General features: G+C 56.5%; 3 protein-coding genes across 3 annotated transcripts; all 3 read right to left on the bottom strand.

Moving 5' to 3' along the window:
• Positions 1-1,729: 1,729 nt before the first annotated feature.
• On the bottom strand, positions 1,730-3,582 carry LOC142041239 (chymotrypsin-like elastase family member 1). Its single transcript, XM_075049898.1, has 8 exons — positions 3,540-3,582; positions 3,359-3,441; positions 3,157-3,257; positions 2,775-2,900; positions 2,545-2,681; positions 2,104-2,249; positions 1,863-2,012; positions 1,730-1,747 (listed from the first exon to the last, which is right to left on the bottom strand). Exons 1-8 carry the CDS (start codon positions 3,580-3,582, stop codon positions 1,730-1,732), a joined length of 804 nt encoding a protein of 267 aa, XP_074905999.1.
• A 1,729-nt stretch (positions 3,583-5,311) lies between these two features.
• On the bottom strand, positions 5,312-7,163 carry LOC142041238 (chymotrypsin-like elastase family member 1). Its single transcript, XM_075049897.1, has 8 exons — positions 7,121-7,163; positions 6,940-7,022; positions 6,738-6,838; positions 6,356-6,481; positions 6,127-6,263; positions 5,685-5,830; positions 5,445-5,594; positions 5,312-5,329 (listed from the first exon to the last, which is right to left on the bottom strand). The coding sequence occupies exons 1-8, from the start codon at positions 7,161-7,163 to the stop codon at positions 5,312-5,314; spliced, it is 804 nt and encodes a 267-aa protein (XP_074905998.1).
• Positions 7,164-8,188: 1,025 nt separating this feature from the next.
• GALNT6 (polypeptide N-acetylgalactosaminyltransferase 6) lies at positions 8,189-15,894 on the bottom strand. Its single transcript, XM_075049896.1, has 10 exons — positions 15,403-15,894; positions 14,347-14,519; positions 13,209-13,358; positions 12,876-13,110; positions 11,442-11,559; positions 11,120-11,320; positions 10,513-10,644; positions 9,646-9,747; positions 9,392-9,544; positions 8,189-9,221 (listed from the first exon to the last, which is right to left on the bottom strand). Exons 1-10 carry the CDS (start codon positions 15,888-15,890, stop codon positions 9,108-9,110), a joined length of 1,866 nt encoding a protein of 621 aa, XP_074905997.1. The 5' UTR covers positions 15,891-15,894; the 3' UTR covers positions 8,189-9,107.
• Positions 15,895-18,389: the final 2,495 nt, after the last annotated feature.

Genomic DNA, 18,389 nt, shown 5'->3' with positions numbered 1-18,389 from the left:
CCTGGACCACGGCAGCGCTTCGGCTGTTGTGGGGGCTGCACCAACGGCGGCTTTAAAGAGGACGGAGGAGGAGGGACGGGAAGAAAACCAGGTGACGTGGGCCTATCAAGCAGCCTTGGTCCCTCTTCCAAAACACACACGGCCCCGAAGGCCAGGGCCGAAAAACCCTGGGTGCACCCCGAGTCTCCCTCGGCTTTGCACAGGCAGCCCAACTCCCCGAGGAGACGATGACCCCCTTTTGCATCTTCCTCTTCTGCACATCTCAGGCAACGTTGCCCGGTCTCAGTCCCTGAGGATGCCCCAGCTGTGGTCCTCGTATCACATTTATTCACGCGATGCCTCCAAGAGTTTTATCCAACACATGAACGGCACCCGCATCGCTGCCGGGATGGGGAAACTGAGGCAAATGCAGGTCAAGACCTTCACCCACTCCAAAAAAACCCCACCCCACCCAGGACAGCCAGCACCAGAGCCAGGACCGGCCATGACCTCCATGGGGCATTATGGTGAGGTTAAATGAAACACCAATGTAGTTTATAAGAAAAACCTGATTTCTGGCCAAAACAGTTTCATTTTTGACCCCTTTAAAAAGAAATTGAGGCTGTTCGGAGCGGGGTGAACCCGCGGCATTGAGGTTTTTGCTCCACTGATGGAGCAGTCACTGGAAAACAGCAGTTGTGATAGCAGTGATTATCAGTTCACCCAGCTAAAAAAAAAAAAGGAAAGGAAAAACAAAGCACCTGCTGCACTTCTGCTCTTATCTCTAAGGAAAACATAAGATTTTATAGGGAAAATGGTCTCCAAATAATCACTTATTTGTTTTATCAGCACAGAAGGGAACACAGCAAGGGATGGCAGTGAAGCCTCCACCTGGCACAGGACAACCCAACGCAAATTTGAACCACCCCAAATGTGGTTGCCTCAATGTGGTTTTGCAATGGTTGCCTCATTGCAAAAGTGGCTTTAAACCCACTTTTGGGCTTGTCCTGGTTTCAGCTGGGATAGAGTTAACTGTCTTCCTCGTAGCTGGTACAGTGCTGTGTTTTGAGTTCAGTATGTGAAGAATGTTGATATCACACTGATGTTTTCAGTTGTTGCTCAGTAGTGTTTAGACTATAGTCAAGGATTTTTCAGTTTCTCATGCCCAGCCAGGGCACAAGAAGTTGGCACAGGACACAGCCAGGGCACCTGACCCAAACTGGCCAACGGGGTATTCCATACCATGGGACGTCCCATCTAGTTTAGGAACTGGGAAGTGCGGGCAGGGAATCGCTGCTCGGGGACTGGCTGGGTGTCGGTCGGTGGGTGGTGAGCAATTGCCCTGCGCATCATTTGTACATTCCAATCCTTTTATTACTACTGTTGTCATTTTATTAGTGCTGTCATTATCATTATTAGTTCCTTCTTTTCTGTTCTATTAAACCGTTCTTATCTCAACCCAGGAGTTTTACTTTTTTTTTTCCTCGATTTTCTCCCCTATCCCACTGGATGGGGGGGAGTGAGTGAGCATCTGCCTGGAGCTGAGTTGCTGGCTGGGGTTAAACCACGACACTCTGGAAGACGGGAGGGGAAAAAGATGCTGAAGGTTGGAGGAGAAAGGATGGTCGGGCTGTGGGGCAAAGCATCCACCAGCACGCCAGAGAGAGGAACAGATTTTATTGATGCCAGCTACAGGTTTTAAACCCCTCTGACCCAAGACGTGGGGACCCGGCTCTTCTCCTGCCGCCCCTCAGTTCTGGGCCATCACCTGGAAGGAGAAGAAAGGCAACGGTTGAGCCGAGCAGGGATACAGCCGGTGCATCAGTGCAATGATAGTGCCAGGTCTCAGCCCCCCAGCTGCCTGAGCCCCGCCGTGGCCTTACACTCCTCATCCAGGAGATGTAGGCAGAGACGCGGGTGAAGACGGTGGGTTTGTACTTGGTGTTGCAGTCCTGTTTGTAGCCGAAGCTGTCGACGCCGTGGACCTGGTACTGCCCATTCACCTCGCAGTTGAGGGGACCACCCGAATCACCCTGCCAGACCGATGAACCCGTGTGAAATGGTAGGAAATGGGATGCTGGTTGGGATGCCGGGAGGGGGAAAAGCAGGATGCCGGGGTCATACCATGCAGCCGGAGTGTACGCCATCACCGCCGGCACAGACCATGGTGGTCTTGATGGAAGAGCCCCAGTAGGAAGGGCTGGAGCAGATCTGGTGGTCCACCACGGGCAGGTACGCCTGCAGCAGGACGCTGGAGAGCTGCCCGTTTTCTGCACGCAACCAAGCGCCAGTTAACGCCACGCCGGCAAAGACCTGCGAGACACCACAACCCCCCCTGCCCCTTGCCAAAGCAGAGCCCACAGCCACCACCGAGCCCCTTTTCCCACAGAAAATCCCCCCCAAACCTTGGCTCGACCCCACTTGACGTTGGGCAATTCCATGCCCCCAGCAAAGCCCTGCGTGATGCCTCCTGGGACCTCAAAGGGCTTAAAAATATCATTCGGCCCCCCAGGTTTCCCATATTTTTGGGGTGATTTAGAGCCGGGGTGACCCATCGGCACTCACGGCTGGTGCGACCCCAGCCCGTGATGTAGCAGGGGTAGTTGTTGGGCAGGATGGATCCCTCCGGGGGCAGGACCGCCAGCTGCACGTAGCTGTTCAGGGTGGCATAACTGGACAGGCGGAGCAGGGCGATGTCGTAGCTGGCGAGAGGAGGGAGAGGATGTTGCAAGGACCCCCCCCACCTCGATTCCCAGCGATGCTCCCCCCAAATCCCCCTTCCCCACGTGCGTTACCCCCCGGCAACGTTTTTCCTATTCCAAGAGGGATGGATGATGATCTTGCTCAGGCTGAAGACCTGCTCGCTGCCGTCGCTCCTGTAGAGGTTGTGATCGCCGGCCACGACACGGAAGTTCCGGTTACTGTCAGGAAGGCGAGAAAACACAGGATCAGTCCATAAATTATTATTATTTTAACTGTAAGCTGGTATGGAAAGGATCAGTGCAAGGAGAAGATGCTCCTAGAGATGGTCCATGTAAGCTCTTAATGGAGGACCAGCAAAGACCTGAAAGGACCATTGCTCTCCAGGTTGGGGCAGCCAAAATTTCCCCTTGGAAAGGTTTTTGGTGGAAAACAGCTTTCCCATGAGAAAAAGGTGGGCTCCCCACACCCACTCACCTATCCACGCAATGGGCTGCTGTCATCACCCAGTTTCTCTGGATGAGGGTCCCTCCGCAGGTGTGATGCCAGTTACTATTGGAGTAGTACTGGAGGGAGATCTGGAGGGGGGAGGATGCAAAACATGGGGGGGTCTCACCATATGGTCCCGGTGGGTTGAGACCCCCATGGGATTTACCGGTTGACCCCGGGAAGGACCCACCTGGGAGGGCCAGGCGTGCGCGCGTGCCTCGGTCCCACCGACTACCCGCTGCATCTCATCGAGATCCTGCTCGGAGCAGCGTCCTGTGGGAGAGAGGATTGGGGTGGAGGGGGAAGCGAATCATAACTGGGGAGGGTCATCATCAGCTAACGAGGCTGGTGATTTCCCATGAAAGACATACCGCAGAGGGCGAGGGCGGCGAGGAGGACGAGCTGCAGCATCATCCTGGACCACGGCAGCTCTTCAGCTGTGGTGGGGGCTGCACCGACAGCGGCTTTAAAGAGGACGGAGGAGGAGGGACGGGAAGAAAACCAGGTGACGTGGGCCTATCAAGCAGCCTTGGTCCCTCTTCCAAAACACACACGGCCCCGAAGGCCAGGGCCGAAAAACCCTGGGTGCACCCCGAGTCTCCCTCGGCTTTGCACAGGCAGCCCAACTCCCCGAGGAGACGATGACCCCCTTTTGCATCTTCCTCTTCTGCACATCTCAGGCAACGTTGCCCGGTCTCAGTCCCTGAGGATGCCCCAGCTGTGGTCCTCGTATCACATTTATTCACGCGATGCCTCCAAGAGTTTTATCCAACACATGAACGGCACCTGCATCGCTGCCGGGATGGGGAAACTGAGGCAAATGCAGGTCAAGACCTTCACCCACTCCAAAAAAACCCCACCCCACCCAGGACAGCCAGCACCAGAGCCAGGACCGGCCATGACCTCCATGGGGCATTATGGTGAGGTTAAATGAAACACCAATGTAGTTTATAAGAAAAACCTGATTTCTGGCCAAAACAGTTTCATTTTTGACCCCTTTAAAAAGAAATTGAGGCTGTTTGGAGCGGGGTGAACCTGTGGCGTTGAGGTTTTTGCTCCACTGATGGAGCAGTCACTGGAAAACAGCAGTTGTGATAGCAGTGATTATCAGTTCACCCAGGTAAAAAAAAAAAAGGAAAGGAAAAACAAAGCACCTGCTGCACTTCTGCTCTTATCTCTAAGGAAAACATAAGATTTTATGGGGAAAATGGTCTCCAAATAATCACTTATTTGTTTTATCAGCACAGAAGGGAACACAGCAAGGGATGGCAGTGAAGCCTCCACCTGGCACAGGACAACCCAACGCAAATTTGAACCACCCCAAATGTGGTTGCCTCAATGTGGTTTTGCAATGGTTGCCTCATTGCAAAAGTGGCTTTAAACCCACTTTTGGGCTTGTCCTGGTTTCAGCTGGGATAGAGTTAACTGTCTTCCTCGTAGCTGGTACAGTGCTGTGTTTTGAGTTCAGTATGTGAAGAATGTTGATATCACACTGATGTTTTCAGTTGTTGCTCAGTAGTGTTTAGACTATAGTCAAGGATTTTTCAGTTTCTCATGCCCAGCCAGGGCACAAGAAGTTGGCACAGGACACAGCCAGGGCACCTGACCCAAACTGGCCAACGGGGTATTCCATACCATGGGACGTCCCATCTAGTTTAGGAACTGGGAAGTGCGGGCAGGGAATCGCTGCTCGGGGACTGGCTGGGTGTCGGTCGGTGGGTGGTGAGCAATTGCCCTGCGCATCATTTGTACATTCCAATCCTTTTATTACTACTGTTGTCATTTTATTAGTGCTATCATTATCATTATTAGTTCCTTCTTTTCTGTTCTATTAAACCATTCTTATCTCAACCCAGGAGTTTTACTTTTTTTTTTCCTCGATTTTCTCCCCCATCCCACTGGATGGGGGGGAGTGAGTGAGCATCTGCCTGGAGCTGAGTTGCTGGCTGGGGTTAAACCACGACACTCTGGAAGACGGGAGGGGAAAAAGATGCTGAAGGTTGGAGGAGAAAGGATGGTCGGGCTGTGGGGCAAAGCATCCACCAGCACGCCAGAGAGAGGAACAGATTTTATTGATGCCAGCTACAGGTTTTAAACCCCTCTGAACCAAGACGTGGGGACCCGGCTCTTCTCCTGCCGCCCCTCAGTTCTGGGCCATCACCTGGAAGGAGAAGAAAGGCAACGGTTGAGCTGAGCAGGGATACAGCCGGTGCATCAGTGCAACAATAGTGCCAGGTCTCAGTCCCCCAGCTGCCTGAGCCCCGCCGTGGCCTTACACTCTTCATCCAGGAGATGTAGGCAGAGACGCGGGTGAAGACGGTGGGTTTGTACTTGGCATTGCAGCCCAGACTGGAGACGAAGCTGGTGACGCCGTGGACCTGGTACCTCCCGTTCACCTCGCAGTTGAGGGGACCACCCGAATCACCCTGCCGGACCGATGAACCCATGTGAGATGGTAGGAAATGGGATGCCGGTGGGATGACGGGAGGTGGAAAAGTGGGATGCTGGGGTCGTACCTGGCAGCCGGAGTGTACGCCGTCACCGCCGGCACAGACCATGGTGGTCTTGACGGTGGAGCCCCAGTAGGAAGGGCTGGAGCAGATCTGGTGGTCCACCACGGGCAGGTACGCCTGCAGCAGGACGCTGGAGAGCTGCCCGTTGGCTGAACGCAACCGAGCGCCGGTTAACGCCACGCCGGCAAAGACCTGCGAGACACCGCAAACCCCCCTGCCCCTTGCCAAAGCAGAGCCCACAGCCGCCACCGAGCCCCTTTATCCCACAGAAAATCCCCCCCAAACCTTGGCTCGACCCCACTTGACGTTGGGCAATTCCATGCCCCCAGCAAAGCCCTGCGTGATGCCTCCTGGGACCTCAAAGGGCTTAAAAATATCATTCGGCCCCCCAGGTTTCCCATATTTTTGGGGTGATTTGGAGCCGGGGTGACTCATCGGCACTCACTGCGGGTGAGGCCCCAGCCCGTGATGTAGCAGGGGTAGTTGTTGGGCAGGATGGATCCCTCCGAGGGCAAGACCGCCAGCTGCACGTAGCTGTTCAGGGTGGCATAACTGGACAGGCGGAGCAGGGCGATGTCGTAGCTGGCGAGAGGAAGGAGAGGATGTTGCAAGGACACCCCCATCTCGATTCCCAGCGATGCTCCCCCCAAATCCCCCTTCCACACGTGCGTTACCCCCCGGCGACGTTATTCCTATTCCAATAGGGATGGATGATGATCTTGCTCAGGCTGAAGACCTGCTCGCTGCCGTCGCTCCTGTAGAGGTTGTGATCGCCGGCCACGACACGGAAGTTCCGGTTACTGTCGGGAAGGCGAGAAAACACAGGATCAGTCCATAAATTATTATTATTTTAACTGTAAGCTGGTATGGAAAGGATCAGTGCAAGGAGAAGATGCTCCCAGAGATGGTCCATGTAAACTCTTAATGGAGGACCAGCAAAGACCTGAAAGGACCGTTGCTCTCCAGGTTGGGGCAGCCAGAATTTCCCCTTGGAAAGGTTTTTGGTGGAAAACAGCTTTCCCATGAGAAAAAGGTGGGCTCCCCACACCCACTCACCTATCCACGCAATGGGCTGCTGTCATCACCCAGTTTCTCTGGATGAGGGACCCTCCGCAGGTGTGATGCCAGTTGCCATTGGAGTAGTACTGGAGGGAGATCTGGAGGGGAGAGGATGCGAAACATGGGGGGGTCTCACCATATGGTCCCGGTGGGTTGAGACCCCCATGGGATTTACCGGCTGACCCCGGGAAGGACCCACCTGGGAGGGCCAGGCGTGCGCGCGTGCCTCGGTCCCACCGACTACCCGCTGCACCCCATCGAGGTCCTGCTCGGAGCAGCGTCCTGTGGGAGAGAGGATTGGGGTGGAGGGGGAAGCGAATCATAACCGGGGAGGGTCGTCATCAGCTAACGAGGCTGGTGATTTCCCATGAAAGACATACCGCAGAGGGCGAGGGTGGCGAGGAGGACGAGCTGCAGCATCATCCTGGACCACGGCAGCGCTTCGGCTGTTGTGGGGGCTGCACCAACGGCGGCTTTAAACGGGACGGAGGAGGAGGGACGGGAAGAAAACCAGGTGACGTGGGCCTATCAAGCAGCCTTGGTCCCTCTTCCAAAACACACACGGCCCCGAAGGCCAGGGCCGAAAAACCCTGGGTGCACCCCGAGTCTCCCTCGGCTTTGCACAGGCAGCCCAAATCCCCGAGGAGACGATGACCCCCTTTTGCATCTTCCTCTTCTGCACATCTCAGGCAACGTTGCCCGGTCTCAGTCCCTGAGGATGCCCCAGCTGTGGTCCTCGTATCACATTTATTCACGCGATGCCTCCAAGAGTTTTATCCAACACATGAACGGCACCCGCATCGCTGCCGGGATGGGGAAACTGAGGCAAATGCAGGTCAAGACCTTCACCCACTCCAAAAAAACCCCACCCCACCCAGGACAGCCAGCACCAGAGCCAGGACCGGCCATGACCTCCATGGGGCATTATGGTGAGGTTAAATGAAACACCAATGTAGTTTATAAGAAAAACCTGATTTCTGGCCAAAACAGTTTCATTTTTGACCCCTTTAAAAAGAAATTGAGGCTGTTCGGAACAGGGTGAACCTGTGGCATTGAGGTTTTTGCTCCACTGAGCAGAAAAAAAAAAAGGAAAGAAAAAACAAAGCACCTGCTGCATTTCTGCTCTTATCTCTAAGGAAAACATAAGATTTTATAGGGAAAATGGTCTCCAAATAATCACTTATTTGTTTTATCAGCACAGAAGGGAACACAGCAAGGGATGGCAGTGAAGCCTCCACCTGGCACAGGACAACCCAACGCAAATTTGAACCACCCCAAATGTGATGCCTCATTGCAAAAGTGGCTTTAAACCCACTTTTGGGCTGCAAAAGGGAGTTTCCAGGGCAAGAAGAGAGGGGAAAATTAAATCAGAGGAGGGGTGGGAGCTCGGAGGAAGCTGGAGACAGGATGTCTGTAAAATAAATCATCTCTTTATTTGAGGTCATGTATCCAAAGACAGGTTCTCCCACCCCCACGCCACTTCCAGGAGGGGTGTCCCCCCCACCTCCCCTAAATGAAATGCCAATGAAAGTGGCAGCTACAGTAGTTGGGCTTGAAGAAAACCAGGGGAAGGAGGAGATCTCGCATCCAGGCGCTGGTGAGAGCCTCTCTGGGAGGATGCCGCGGTGCGTTCGAGCTGTGCCATCCGGAGAAAAAAAACCCTCTTGTCCAGATCAGCACCAGGATGAGCAGAATCGCACCCAGGAATCATCATCATATAATAACAATAATAATAAAAATAAAAAAAAAAAATCTAACTTCCCCCCCCAAATCAAGCCTGATATCTAAGGCAGACAGCCTAACTTCTCCCACCCTGGCAGCAGTGATACACAACGCTTGCAGGGCCATGGTGGGCGAGGGCCAGATCCTGGCAGCCCCCTGGAAATACTGGGAGCTGGGGGGGATTCCATTACCCACACGGGGCCACGACAAACCACAATCCACCCTCCCACGGGATGAGCCGGAGCCAGTCACCATCCTCCTCCTCGCTGGCAGGAGTTTCCCACCCTGCTTTCAGGTGCAGGGTGGCGTGGCCGTGTTTTTCAATGCCCGATACGAATTTCTGAGTCTCTGGCTGGAGCCGGGGAGGGGAAGGATGAGCAGCAGCTGGGTACCAAAGAGCATCCTCAGGCATCACTACGACCGCCGCGTTTTGGGCTCTGTGGCGTACCGCTGGCCAAGCTCGGCTCCCTGGGCTTTCCCCGCTCCAAAGGCACGGGACTTAGTTCAAGGCAACCGTGAAATGCAGCATATTTAAGGCTTTCGCTTCTTAAATTAAAAAAAAAAAAAAAGGGGAAGTTTTTTTGGATTCTGGTTTCCTGAGCGCGGTTGGGGTCGGCTGGGGGCTTGCGCCACTCTGCTTTCTGTCTAGGTGAAGGACCAGAGCTGGTGGGGGTCCGTCGGGTCACAGGGAACCATCGCCGGGTGCTTCCCTCGTGCCGTCAAACACGTACCGGAGGCTGGGTTTTTAATCAGCCGGTCCTGCCGAAAGATAAAGACGGCATCAGCTCAGCGATGCTGGTGGGATGAAGAAAGGATGCGACCGAGGGGAAGCGGCAGAGAAGCATCGCCAGGATGGAGGAGGGGGGGGGACACGGGACGATGCCACCGTCCCCTTGGGTGATTCCTGGGATGGAGACGCATCTTCTCACCTGCGCCAGGTCCCACTCCTCGTTAGCCGGCACCCGCCCGGGTTTCCCTCGGTACTGGCAGTCGCCCAGCTCGGCCGATCCTGATCCCGCTCGCAGGCAGAGCTCCTTCCCGATATTGTGCCGCAGCTCCTGCTGGCTCGTGTACTCAAAATACTGGGTGGGGGGGAAAGAGCAGAGAGGAGACGTGACGCTACCGCACCCCGAGAAAGTAACCCCCAGGGGTAAAACAGCGGGGGGGGTTGATGGGTGCCCACCTGGTTGCCCCCCATCCCGTGGCAGGGGTACATGATGAGCGGTTTCCCACCGTGGTTGTTCTCACCGACGTCCAGGCAGCTCTTGGTGCCCTCATTTTTTATCTGTGGTGGACGAGGGGGGGAAAAAGGGGCAGGGGGGTGAGCTGGGCTCCAACATCCCGGGGTAGGGATCTGCCTTGGATTTGGGCTTTGTGGGGCACTTAATTATCGCTGTACAAACATGAACCCGGTACTAGGTGCCGTGTCTGGGTCCCTTGTCCTTTCCAGGACGCGAGGAATGCCTCCGTCCCACCATGAGAGCTGCCAGGGACGAGGTTTTGGGAAACAAAGGTAAATTAAAACTGGGACGGGAGCCAGCACCCAGCCCTCGCCCTGGTTGTCACTGCATCCGACGGCTGCTTTCACATCGCCCCCAGCTGAGGAAGGTCGGACTTAGACCCCCAACAACCGACTTGGAGGAAAGGGGCTTTTTTTGGCAGCTCCATCCTCAGGGACGGAGCCGACGCTCCGCATCCTGCCCGTCCCCAGCTCGGTTTTTCAAGTCCGCCCTGTGCATGTCAATGCTGGCACGGTGCTCACGGAAGCTTTCAGCTCTTTCACCCCATTTAACCCAACGCCACATCCCCGCCGGTCCCCCACCCCGTAACTTGCCCCAAACCAGCTCTGCCGGATTCCAGCTCTTTCACCATCAGCCAGAGCCTGAACCAGCCCCACCAGCCGGTGACGGACACGGCTGCACCAAAACCCTCCAGCACGCTGGCTGAAATGCAAAAACCCCAAACCCAGCCTTTTGGGGACTTTGCTGCCGTAGTTATTTCTAGCCAAGGACTGAGCCCAGCAGGATGCTCCAGGCATGCCCATACTCACCGCTCCGTAAAAAGTTGGAGTCAGGTCAGGGACGAACATCTCTGGGTAGATGGTCTGGAGGTACCAGGTGAAGTTCTTGCAGTGGAGCTGTTCCCTCAGCTTGCGCCGGTCTGTAATGTCACCATACGTCTTCTATCGACAAAGTCACGTGAGAAAATTAAACTAACCTCCGAAGCCAGCAAGGAAAAAAACAAAAAAACCCCTCCCGAGCCAGGGCTCAGAGCTGAGGGGTCCTCCCGGCTTTGTCATCATCCGTCACGGTGTGCCCAGGACCCAGACTGGTGGTGGGGTCTTGCAAGACATCCCCAGCCCCCAGCAGGTACCCTCAGGCTGGGGCCACTCACCGAGAGGGCTGGGACATTTTGGCATAACAGCACAACGCTTTGGTGTCGTAAAAAAAAGTTTAACAATTGATGTTTTTCTACTAGAACGCATTATGGTCAAAAAGCAAAAAATAAAAAAACAGCTTTTTGGCTACATCTTTCCACCTGCATTTGCTTTCCCAGCTGCAGGCTGAGCCCACCTCCTCCCTCTGCTCAGGCCCGAGCTCCCAGCAGGATCAGTCCCCAACCCGGGAGAACCAGAAGCCCGCCGGCGTGCCCAGTACCTCTCTGGCCATCTGGGCAGCTTGCTGGTTCCTCCTGTAGAAGATCTCCTTGTAGTCATCCATCCAGACCTCGGCCAGGCGGACCAGGTTCCTGGAGATGACCTGGGTGCCCTTGGGGAAGGTGTGGGGGCTCTTGGAACGGAAAACGTGACCCACGACGGAGCAAGGGATGATCTCGACTTGACCCCCACACTGCCAGACCTACGGGGAGGCAACGCCTGAGACGTGGGGGGGGTCCAACCCCCACCCCCCCCCCCACCGTGCCCCCCAAAAGAAGCATCCCTGAAGATACCCTTTGAAGATGGCACCGACCCATCCTTACCCTGAAGGACATTTCCACGTTCTCGCCCCCCCAGATCTCCATCTGGTCGTCGTAGGAGCCGATGTGCTCGAAGTAGGACCTGGAGATGGCAAAGAGGCCACCGGCGAAGGTTGGGGACCTAAGGGGAGGGAGAAGGGGGGGCAAAATAGGGTTAAAATAAAAACAGAAGAGCAGAAGTCTGAGTTTTGGGGACATCAGGGCAGCTGTGTCCCCCCCATCTCCCGACCCCATCCAGCTGTGCCCCAGATGTGGTGGCTTTGGTGGAGGGGCTGGACCCAGCTGCCAGGAGGGGACGGAGGTGGCGGTGGCAGCGTGACGCTGAGGGGCCTCGCCGCCAGCTCTTAACTCAAAGCAAAAGGGGGATATTGTTACCGAAAACCTATCGCCGAAAAGAAGGGGGGAGATTAGAGCGCAGCGGCCGGCGCCCCATTCACTCCTCCGGCTTCTCTAATCTTTTCCATCTGATCTTTAGAAGAGGCTGGAACAGAAACTTGCTTTTATTCAGGAAAAATAAAAAAAAAATCAAAAAAAAAATCAAAAAAAAGGATTCGCTGAGCTGCTGCTTTCCTGCCGAGCGGAGATGAGACAACGCCGGGAGCCAAACCGCCGGCTCACGGTAAAAGGGACCTTTATTGGGACAGGGACGTCTCCTGGGTGACCTCTGCACAAAGGCAGCCCTGCTGCCAGCCAGGGGACGGGACGTGGATGGGGCCAGGCAGGGTGTCCAGTATCTCCCGGTGGGAGCACCCGGCTTATCGTGGGGCACCAACAGAGAGGTGCAGTGGGAAAAACCATTCAGGGTTTCTCTGCATGCTAAACAAGGGGATAAAAATTGGGGCTTTGGTGCAGTCTTGCTGTTGTGCCAGCACAGGTACCCACCCTGTGCCCAGGTAGCTGGGTATCCAAGAGCAAGAAGGTACAAGACAGTGATTAAACCCTTAACGAGAGACTTTGCAGGAGCAGAGAGATGGCTGGAGGCATTTCAAAGGTGTTTTTGCAAAGGGTCCTTTATGGCTCCACATTCACCAAATCCCAAGGGAGAATTCTCCTCTGCCAGCCCCATGGCTCTGATCATGTCTGAGCATCCTCTCCCAGGCACTTGAGATCCCTCAAGACAAGCATCCCATGGGGGAAACTGCTGGGAAGGGACAGCATCACCTACTTGGAGGGATCAAAACCGACAGGGAAAATGCCAATTTGTTGGAAGAAGGAGCAAAAACAACTGGAGGAAGGGGCAGTTTCCTGGCACAGGGCACCCAGCTCTTTGCCACCCCTGTCTGTCCCTCCCCAAGCACCCTGTAGCAGCTGTGCGCATTCAGCCGGTTCATTTTGCAGCCTTTGGGTCCGGACACGGTGTTCCCAGGGCTCATCCAACCTTTGCTACCACCACACCGGCTCCGGAGTGGATAAAAATCCCCCCCTGTGATGACTTACTTGATGGGGAAGGTCTCATCCTTCCTCCGCTGCCTCTCCCGGGGTGGGACGACCTCCCAGCCGAAAGTCAGGCTCCAGTCGAAGTTGCCCCGGCTGTGCTGTTTGCCGTTCTGAACGGGCTTGGAGAACTCGAAAGTGTTGAGATCGATGGTGGCGATGTCGGGGCTTACGACGGCTGTGGGCTCTTCGGCGATGCGGGATAAGAGGGGCTCCAGCCAGCCGTGGAAACATTCACCTGGGACACAGGGAAGGGTTGGCCGTTGAGTGGAGACAACTTCACCCCCTCCCTCGCCCCAGCAACCTGGAGACCCCCAGGAGGTGGTGGGTACTCACAGTGGGCATCCAGGAAGGTCAGGACCTCCCCGCTGGCCACGCTGGCCCCCAGCAGCCGTGCCGTGATCAGCCCTTTACGCTCCTCTTGCCGCACGACTCGCACGATCTGGAGCTGCTCCACGTAGCGATCCAGCTCATCCTTCAGGTACTCTGAGGTGGGGCAAAAAGAGCCATCAGATCTGTCGGAGCGGGGGAGATGCCAGTCCCTGCATCCCACCAGCCCACCCTGCTGCCCCCTCCCATCCCATCCCATCCCATCGCATCCCATCCCATCGCAGGAGCTGCTGCTCAGACCCTGCACCCGCATTCGGATCTGGGGACACACGGAATCTCCTTTCCCCCAAATCCCAGAGTGGTTTTGGCTAAAGAAAGGGAGTTTTACAAAGGAGCCGGCCACCCGCCCCGTCTAATCCCCCACTAGAAAGGGATTAAGGGAACGATGGGGTGAGAAGGTCTCATGCCCTGCGGTTGAAATGTCACCGGGACTGAGCGGACGAGCCGTCACCGAGGGAAGGGACAGCGGACAAGGTGTCACCAAAGGAAATTGGGATTTCTCTCCCTCTTTGGCAGATGCAGCCAAGTCAAAACCCAAGCGAGAGCTGGGATGTCCTGAGACCCATCCTGGGAAGGGATGCCAAATCCAACCCCTGTCCCCGCTGCAGCAGGAGCCAAGCTCACGGGCAATAAAGCCCTGCACCGCCCTGAGGTTTCTGCTCTTTGGGAGCCCATGCAGATGCCGGAGGCGGAAAGGAAGCATTTATCTCTGGGGTGAGCGCAAAGTCCGCTCCTCCCCAGTGCCCCAGCACTGAACCACGTCGTTAATTTACTCTGGGTGTAGCTAATGAGGTTTGCAGCCTGGCGGGCGAGCCGGCTGACAGATGAGGTGTTTGCAGGACGTGGGAGGAACGCCCAGTTTTTCTCCAGGGCTGGGTTAACAGCAATGCCGGGGAAGGGAAAAAAAATCCCCGTGGGTGCTCCTGGGCGGATGGGAAACAAAGTGGAAGAGCTGTCGGATGCATCCCAGGCTGCTTGGAGACTTGGCATGAGCCGCTTCTCCTTTGAGTGGCTCACAGCCGCTGCTCCCAGGGATGGAAAGATGCTTGGCATCCCCCTGCATCCCACTGCGGCTCCCACTCACCATCCGTGCTGGCATCATCCACCAAGATGATTTCCTTCAGGAGAAGGGCCGGCGAGGCGTGCAGGACGCTGTACACCGTCCGCAGCAGCGTCGACCAAGCTTCGTTATGGAAGACGATGACGACGCTGGTGGTGGGCAAGGGGGGGCACCGCTTGAATTTCTGGTCGATGCACCTCCGAGAGAGAAAAGCGGCGGTCTAAGCAAGACAGGGAGGGGTGGGGGGGCAAGACAGAAACAAAACACCCCTTGTCCCCCCCCGAAACCCCACGGCAGGAGAGCAGCTCCTGGCCCCGGTGGCTCTCAGCTCATCGCCACTTGGATTTCAATTGATTTCTACCTCTCCCCCCGTTGCCGGTCGAGTGAATCACATTCCTGCTGCCTGCCGGGCCCCGGTGTCCCCCCCATTGTCACTGCTACACCTGCTAAGCACGGATAATCGCCTGCTGGCATGGGGGGGGGGGGGGGCAGTTTCCACACCAGGGCTGGGTTTCTACCTCCTATTCAAGCCTTTTTTCCACCCCAAAATCCACCCCCCCAAGCCTTCCCCAGCCCAGCCCCTCGAGCAGGCAGGGGTTGGGGGGGGGGGGGGGGGCTATGCTTTAATCCGGCAGCCCACGGCCAGAGGGCAAGCGAGGAAATCTCTTGAGTTTATGCCTCTTCCTTCGCCTCCCCCTCCCAACCCAGCGGGGTCTGAGGCTGTTCCACTCGGCTAAGAAAAGAAAAAGTCCGATTACTGGAGCCGGCTGAAATGAAAGAGGGAGGGGAGGGAAAGGGGGGGGAGATGCTGAAGCCACCCGGCCGCGAGCAGGTACATGGACACACAAAGAGCCTCCGCTGGCTTTTGCCCATTGCCGTTAAAAACCAACCCCAAGGGGACAAAAATCAGAGGGGAAAAAAAATATAATTAAAAAATATGTATTTTTTCAGCCCTCCCTCCATTCGATCCCCTTGGAGACAGCCCGTCCCCAGTCCGCTTTTACTTCCCCTTAAACTTGCCCACCCCCGACCCCCCGGGAGCAAACGGACCCACGGGGCTCTTTGGGTGACGGCTCTTACTCCGGCGGGCGGCTGTCAGGTCCCAGCGCTCGCTGGAGGGAGATGCGGTCGCTGGCAAAGGCGTTGAAGCAATGCTTCTCGTAACCTTGCTCCTTCTCCTTCGTCTCCTCCGGCGTCCATTGATCCTTCTTGAAGGCTTTGCCGTCGGCTCCGGGGCTGGCGGGGTCTTGGGGGGGTCTCTCCATCAGCGGCCGAAGCTCCGCCGCCGTGTAGACGCCGGGTAGGCAGGAGCGAGCGCCGGGCAGTGGTTCCTCTTGCCGAACCGGAGCTCCGATCTGCAGCTTCGGCATCGAGTCTCGGATGTTGTTGACCGCCCCCAGCATCAGGTCGAGGACTTGGTCCTTCCCCTGGACGATGTTCTTCAACCAGGGTTCCTCGCTCGGGTCCTTGTTCCCCACATCCTTCTGCAGGATGAAGAGGAAGATGACGAAGACGGCACCTGCCAAAGCCACCTTTAAGGGGCTGTAGCGTCTCCGAAAGAGCCTCATTTTGGTTCCCCCCCCCCACCCCCCGGCCCCGTGCGGTTTCTGGAGGGTCCTCCCTCTGGTGATGGGTGTTTCAGGGACGCGGGGTCTCAGGGTGCTTCATGATGTTCTGCTCTGCTCCGGTAACCTGGGGAGGAGGAGAAACAGCCGCAGGTTAATTCACAGACTGGATGCACTTCGGCTGCAACCCCTTGATATTAATATGTATTCATCTATAATTAATATTCCATTAATAACATTCACTCCCTGCAAGGGGGCAAGGGAGACCTGTAAAATCCCCCCATGGCTCTTCCAGGCGTAAATCCGTGCTAAAAAGAAAACACCAGGAAAAAGTGAGGTTTGAAAAATGCTCCGAGGTGTGCTGGATCCGGCCACCACGAGCGCGGGACTTTCCCAGCAGTTTCTCTCGTGACCGAGCCAGCAACTGCAGCATCCCCCCCGCATCCTCCCCGTGCACGCCAGGAGCAGCGTAACAAAGCTAAACTAAAGCCTCAAAATTTGCCGAAATATTTTTGGTCGCGTAGAAAGAACCTTTCCCTGGGGTATTTTTCCTGCCTGCAGCATCACCGGGAAGGAAAACATGTGCAAGACCCCGTGGCGCTTCGGTTTCGGCTAAATTGGAGCAGCAGATTTGGTGTCCGGTGCCCTGTCCGGCGCAGCGGCCACCGAGAACTCAGCACCGGCTGCAAACCCTCTGCCGGGACCCGGCAAAAACTGAACTTTCCCACCGCGAGCAAACCTCCCGCGGCTGCTCTTTGTGAGCCGCTGCCGCCGGAGCATGGACAAGCTCCGCGGGAGCCATTCACCGGCATCTCCTCCTCCTCCTCTTCGGAGTCCCCCTCCCTCTTTTATTTCTTTTTTTTCCCTTTTCTTTTTATTGCCTTGGAAATGGTGCGGCCCTGGAGCTGAGAAGGGCACCTGCCAGCAACTTCAAGGGCGAGGAAGCTTTGGCTTGTAAAGGAGGAGGGACGAGGCGGTCCCCGGGGTCACCGCTTTCAGCGCCGTGGGGATCAAAGCCGGCGGCCGGACCACGCTTCACTGCCAAGGCCACCCGTTCCCGAGTCACGGCGGGACCGGGCAGCACCGGTTCCACAGGGGGGGTGGTAAAAAAAAAAAAGCAGAATTAAGGAAAAAAAAATAAATCCACCTCAATTTCTGCTTGTGTCTGAGCAAAGATGCTCCCACGCCGCTTGCGTCCCTGAACCCCGACGCTTTCGTTGCACAGCGCGAGCCGCTGCCACGCAAGGAGGCAAGTGGCGAAGAGCAACTCACTTTGGGGAGCAAAACCCTGTTTTCACTATCTCCGCATCTGTCCGAGAGTCTCCTTCCTGCCACGTTGCTGCGACCACATTAACGAAGCGCGCTCATTAGCTGTGCGATGCTAATAAACCCCGGGGCGACGCTCGGGCACAGATTTGTGCACAACAGCAGCACTGCAGCTCTCGAGGGAGCTCCAACCCCAACTCCCTTTCCCAATCCCTTCCCCAAAAGGGGCCAAAAAGCAAAGTAACCCCCTGCCCCAAATCCTCCCAAAAAAGCGCTGGGGTGGATTTTGCAACGAGCTGCGGCCCAAACTCCTGGCATGCTTGCACTCGCCGCTCCCAGCCCTGCAAAGCCACAGGTTGACGCTGCTCCATCCCATCCATCCCATCCTGAAAATCCCCTGGCGGGATGGGGCTCGCCTCACACCCAGGAAAACTAATGCCAAAATTATCCGGTGGAGTCCACTGGGTTCCGAAGAAGGGGAAAAGGGGCTTGGTGGGAATTTGGTGGTAGCCGGAGCATCCTCCGTGGTGTGGGAAGGAGGAATTGTGGGGAGAGGTGGAAATCTGAGAGGTACTGCCCAAGCAGAGGAGGAAAAAGGGGGAAATAAATAAAATAAAAGCAAATCAACACTGACACCGTGAGCAAACAGGGCGGCCGTGGTCGACGTGGCCACACGCTCCACGTGGCAGCGAGCCGGCGGCCACGATTGCGACCTCGGAAGCGGTGAGGATTGCAAAAAAAGCCAACAGCGGGAAACGGGGTGCAATCCGGCAGCACCCTGCTACCCTGCTGCCGGTTGGGCCGGGGGAAAAGCCCGGTTCCTTACCGGTTCTGCCAGTGGGGTTTGGGTCCTCTCACCCGAGCATTGTGGTACGGCTCCGGTTTTAGGAACCGGTGATGCTGGGGGGGTTCGAGGGGAAGGTGGGGGGGTCCCACCGGGCTCCCACCACCCAGCCGCTGGCCTCGCCCCGGCTGGGATGAGCCCTTGGGGTTCCGGTCCCGGTCCCGGTCCCGGTTGTGGTGGGCTGGGACCCCCCGGAGACGGGCTGGGTGGTGGGGGGGATGCCCCGTGGGGGTGAAAGGGGCCAGATCCTGCCCACCGCGGTACAGGGAGCCACACAGCCCCGGGGGGGGGCTCCATCCCGGGACCCCAGACCCTTCCCCCGAGGTGCAGAACTCCGCACCGGGACCCCCCCCCGACCCCTCTTTACCCCGGGGGACTCCATCCCGGGACCC

Source organism: Buteo buteo, chromosome 17 (assembly GCF_964188355.1).
Source record: "Buteo buteo chromosome 17, bButBut1.hap1.1, whole genome shotgun sequence".
Taxonomy (NCBI): domain Eukaryota; kingdom Metazoa; phylum Chordata; class Aves; order Accipitriformes; family Accipitridae; genus Buteo; species Buteo buteo.
This window is presented reverse-complemented; position numbering and strand designations above follow the sequence as displayed.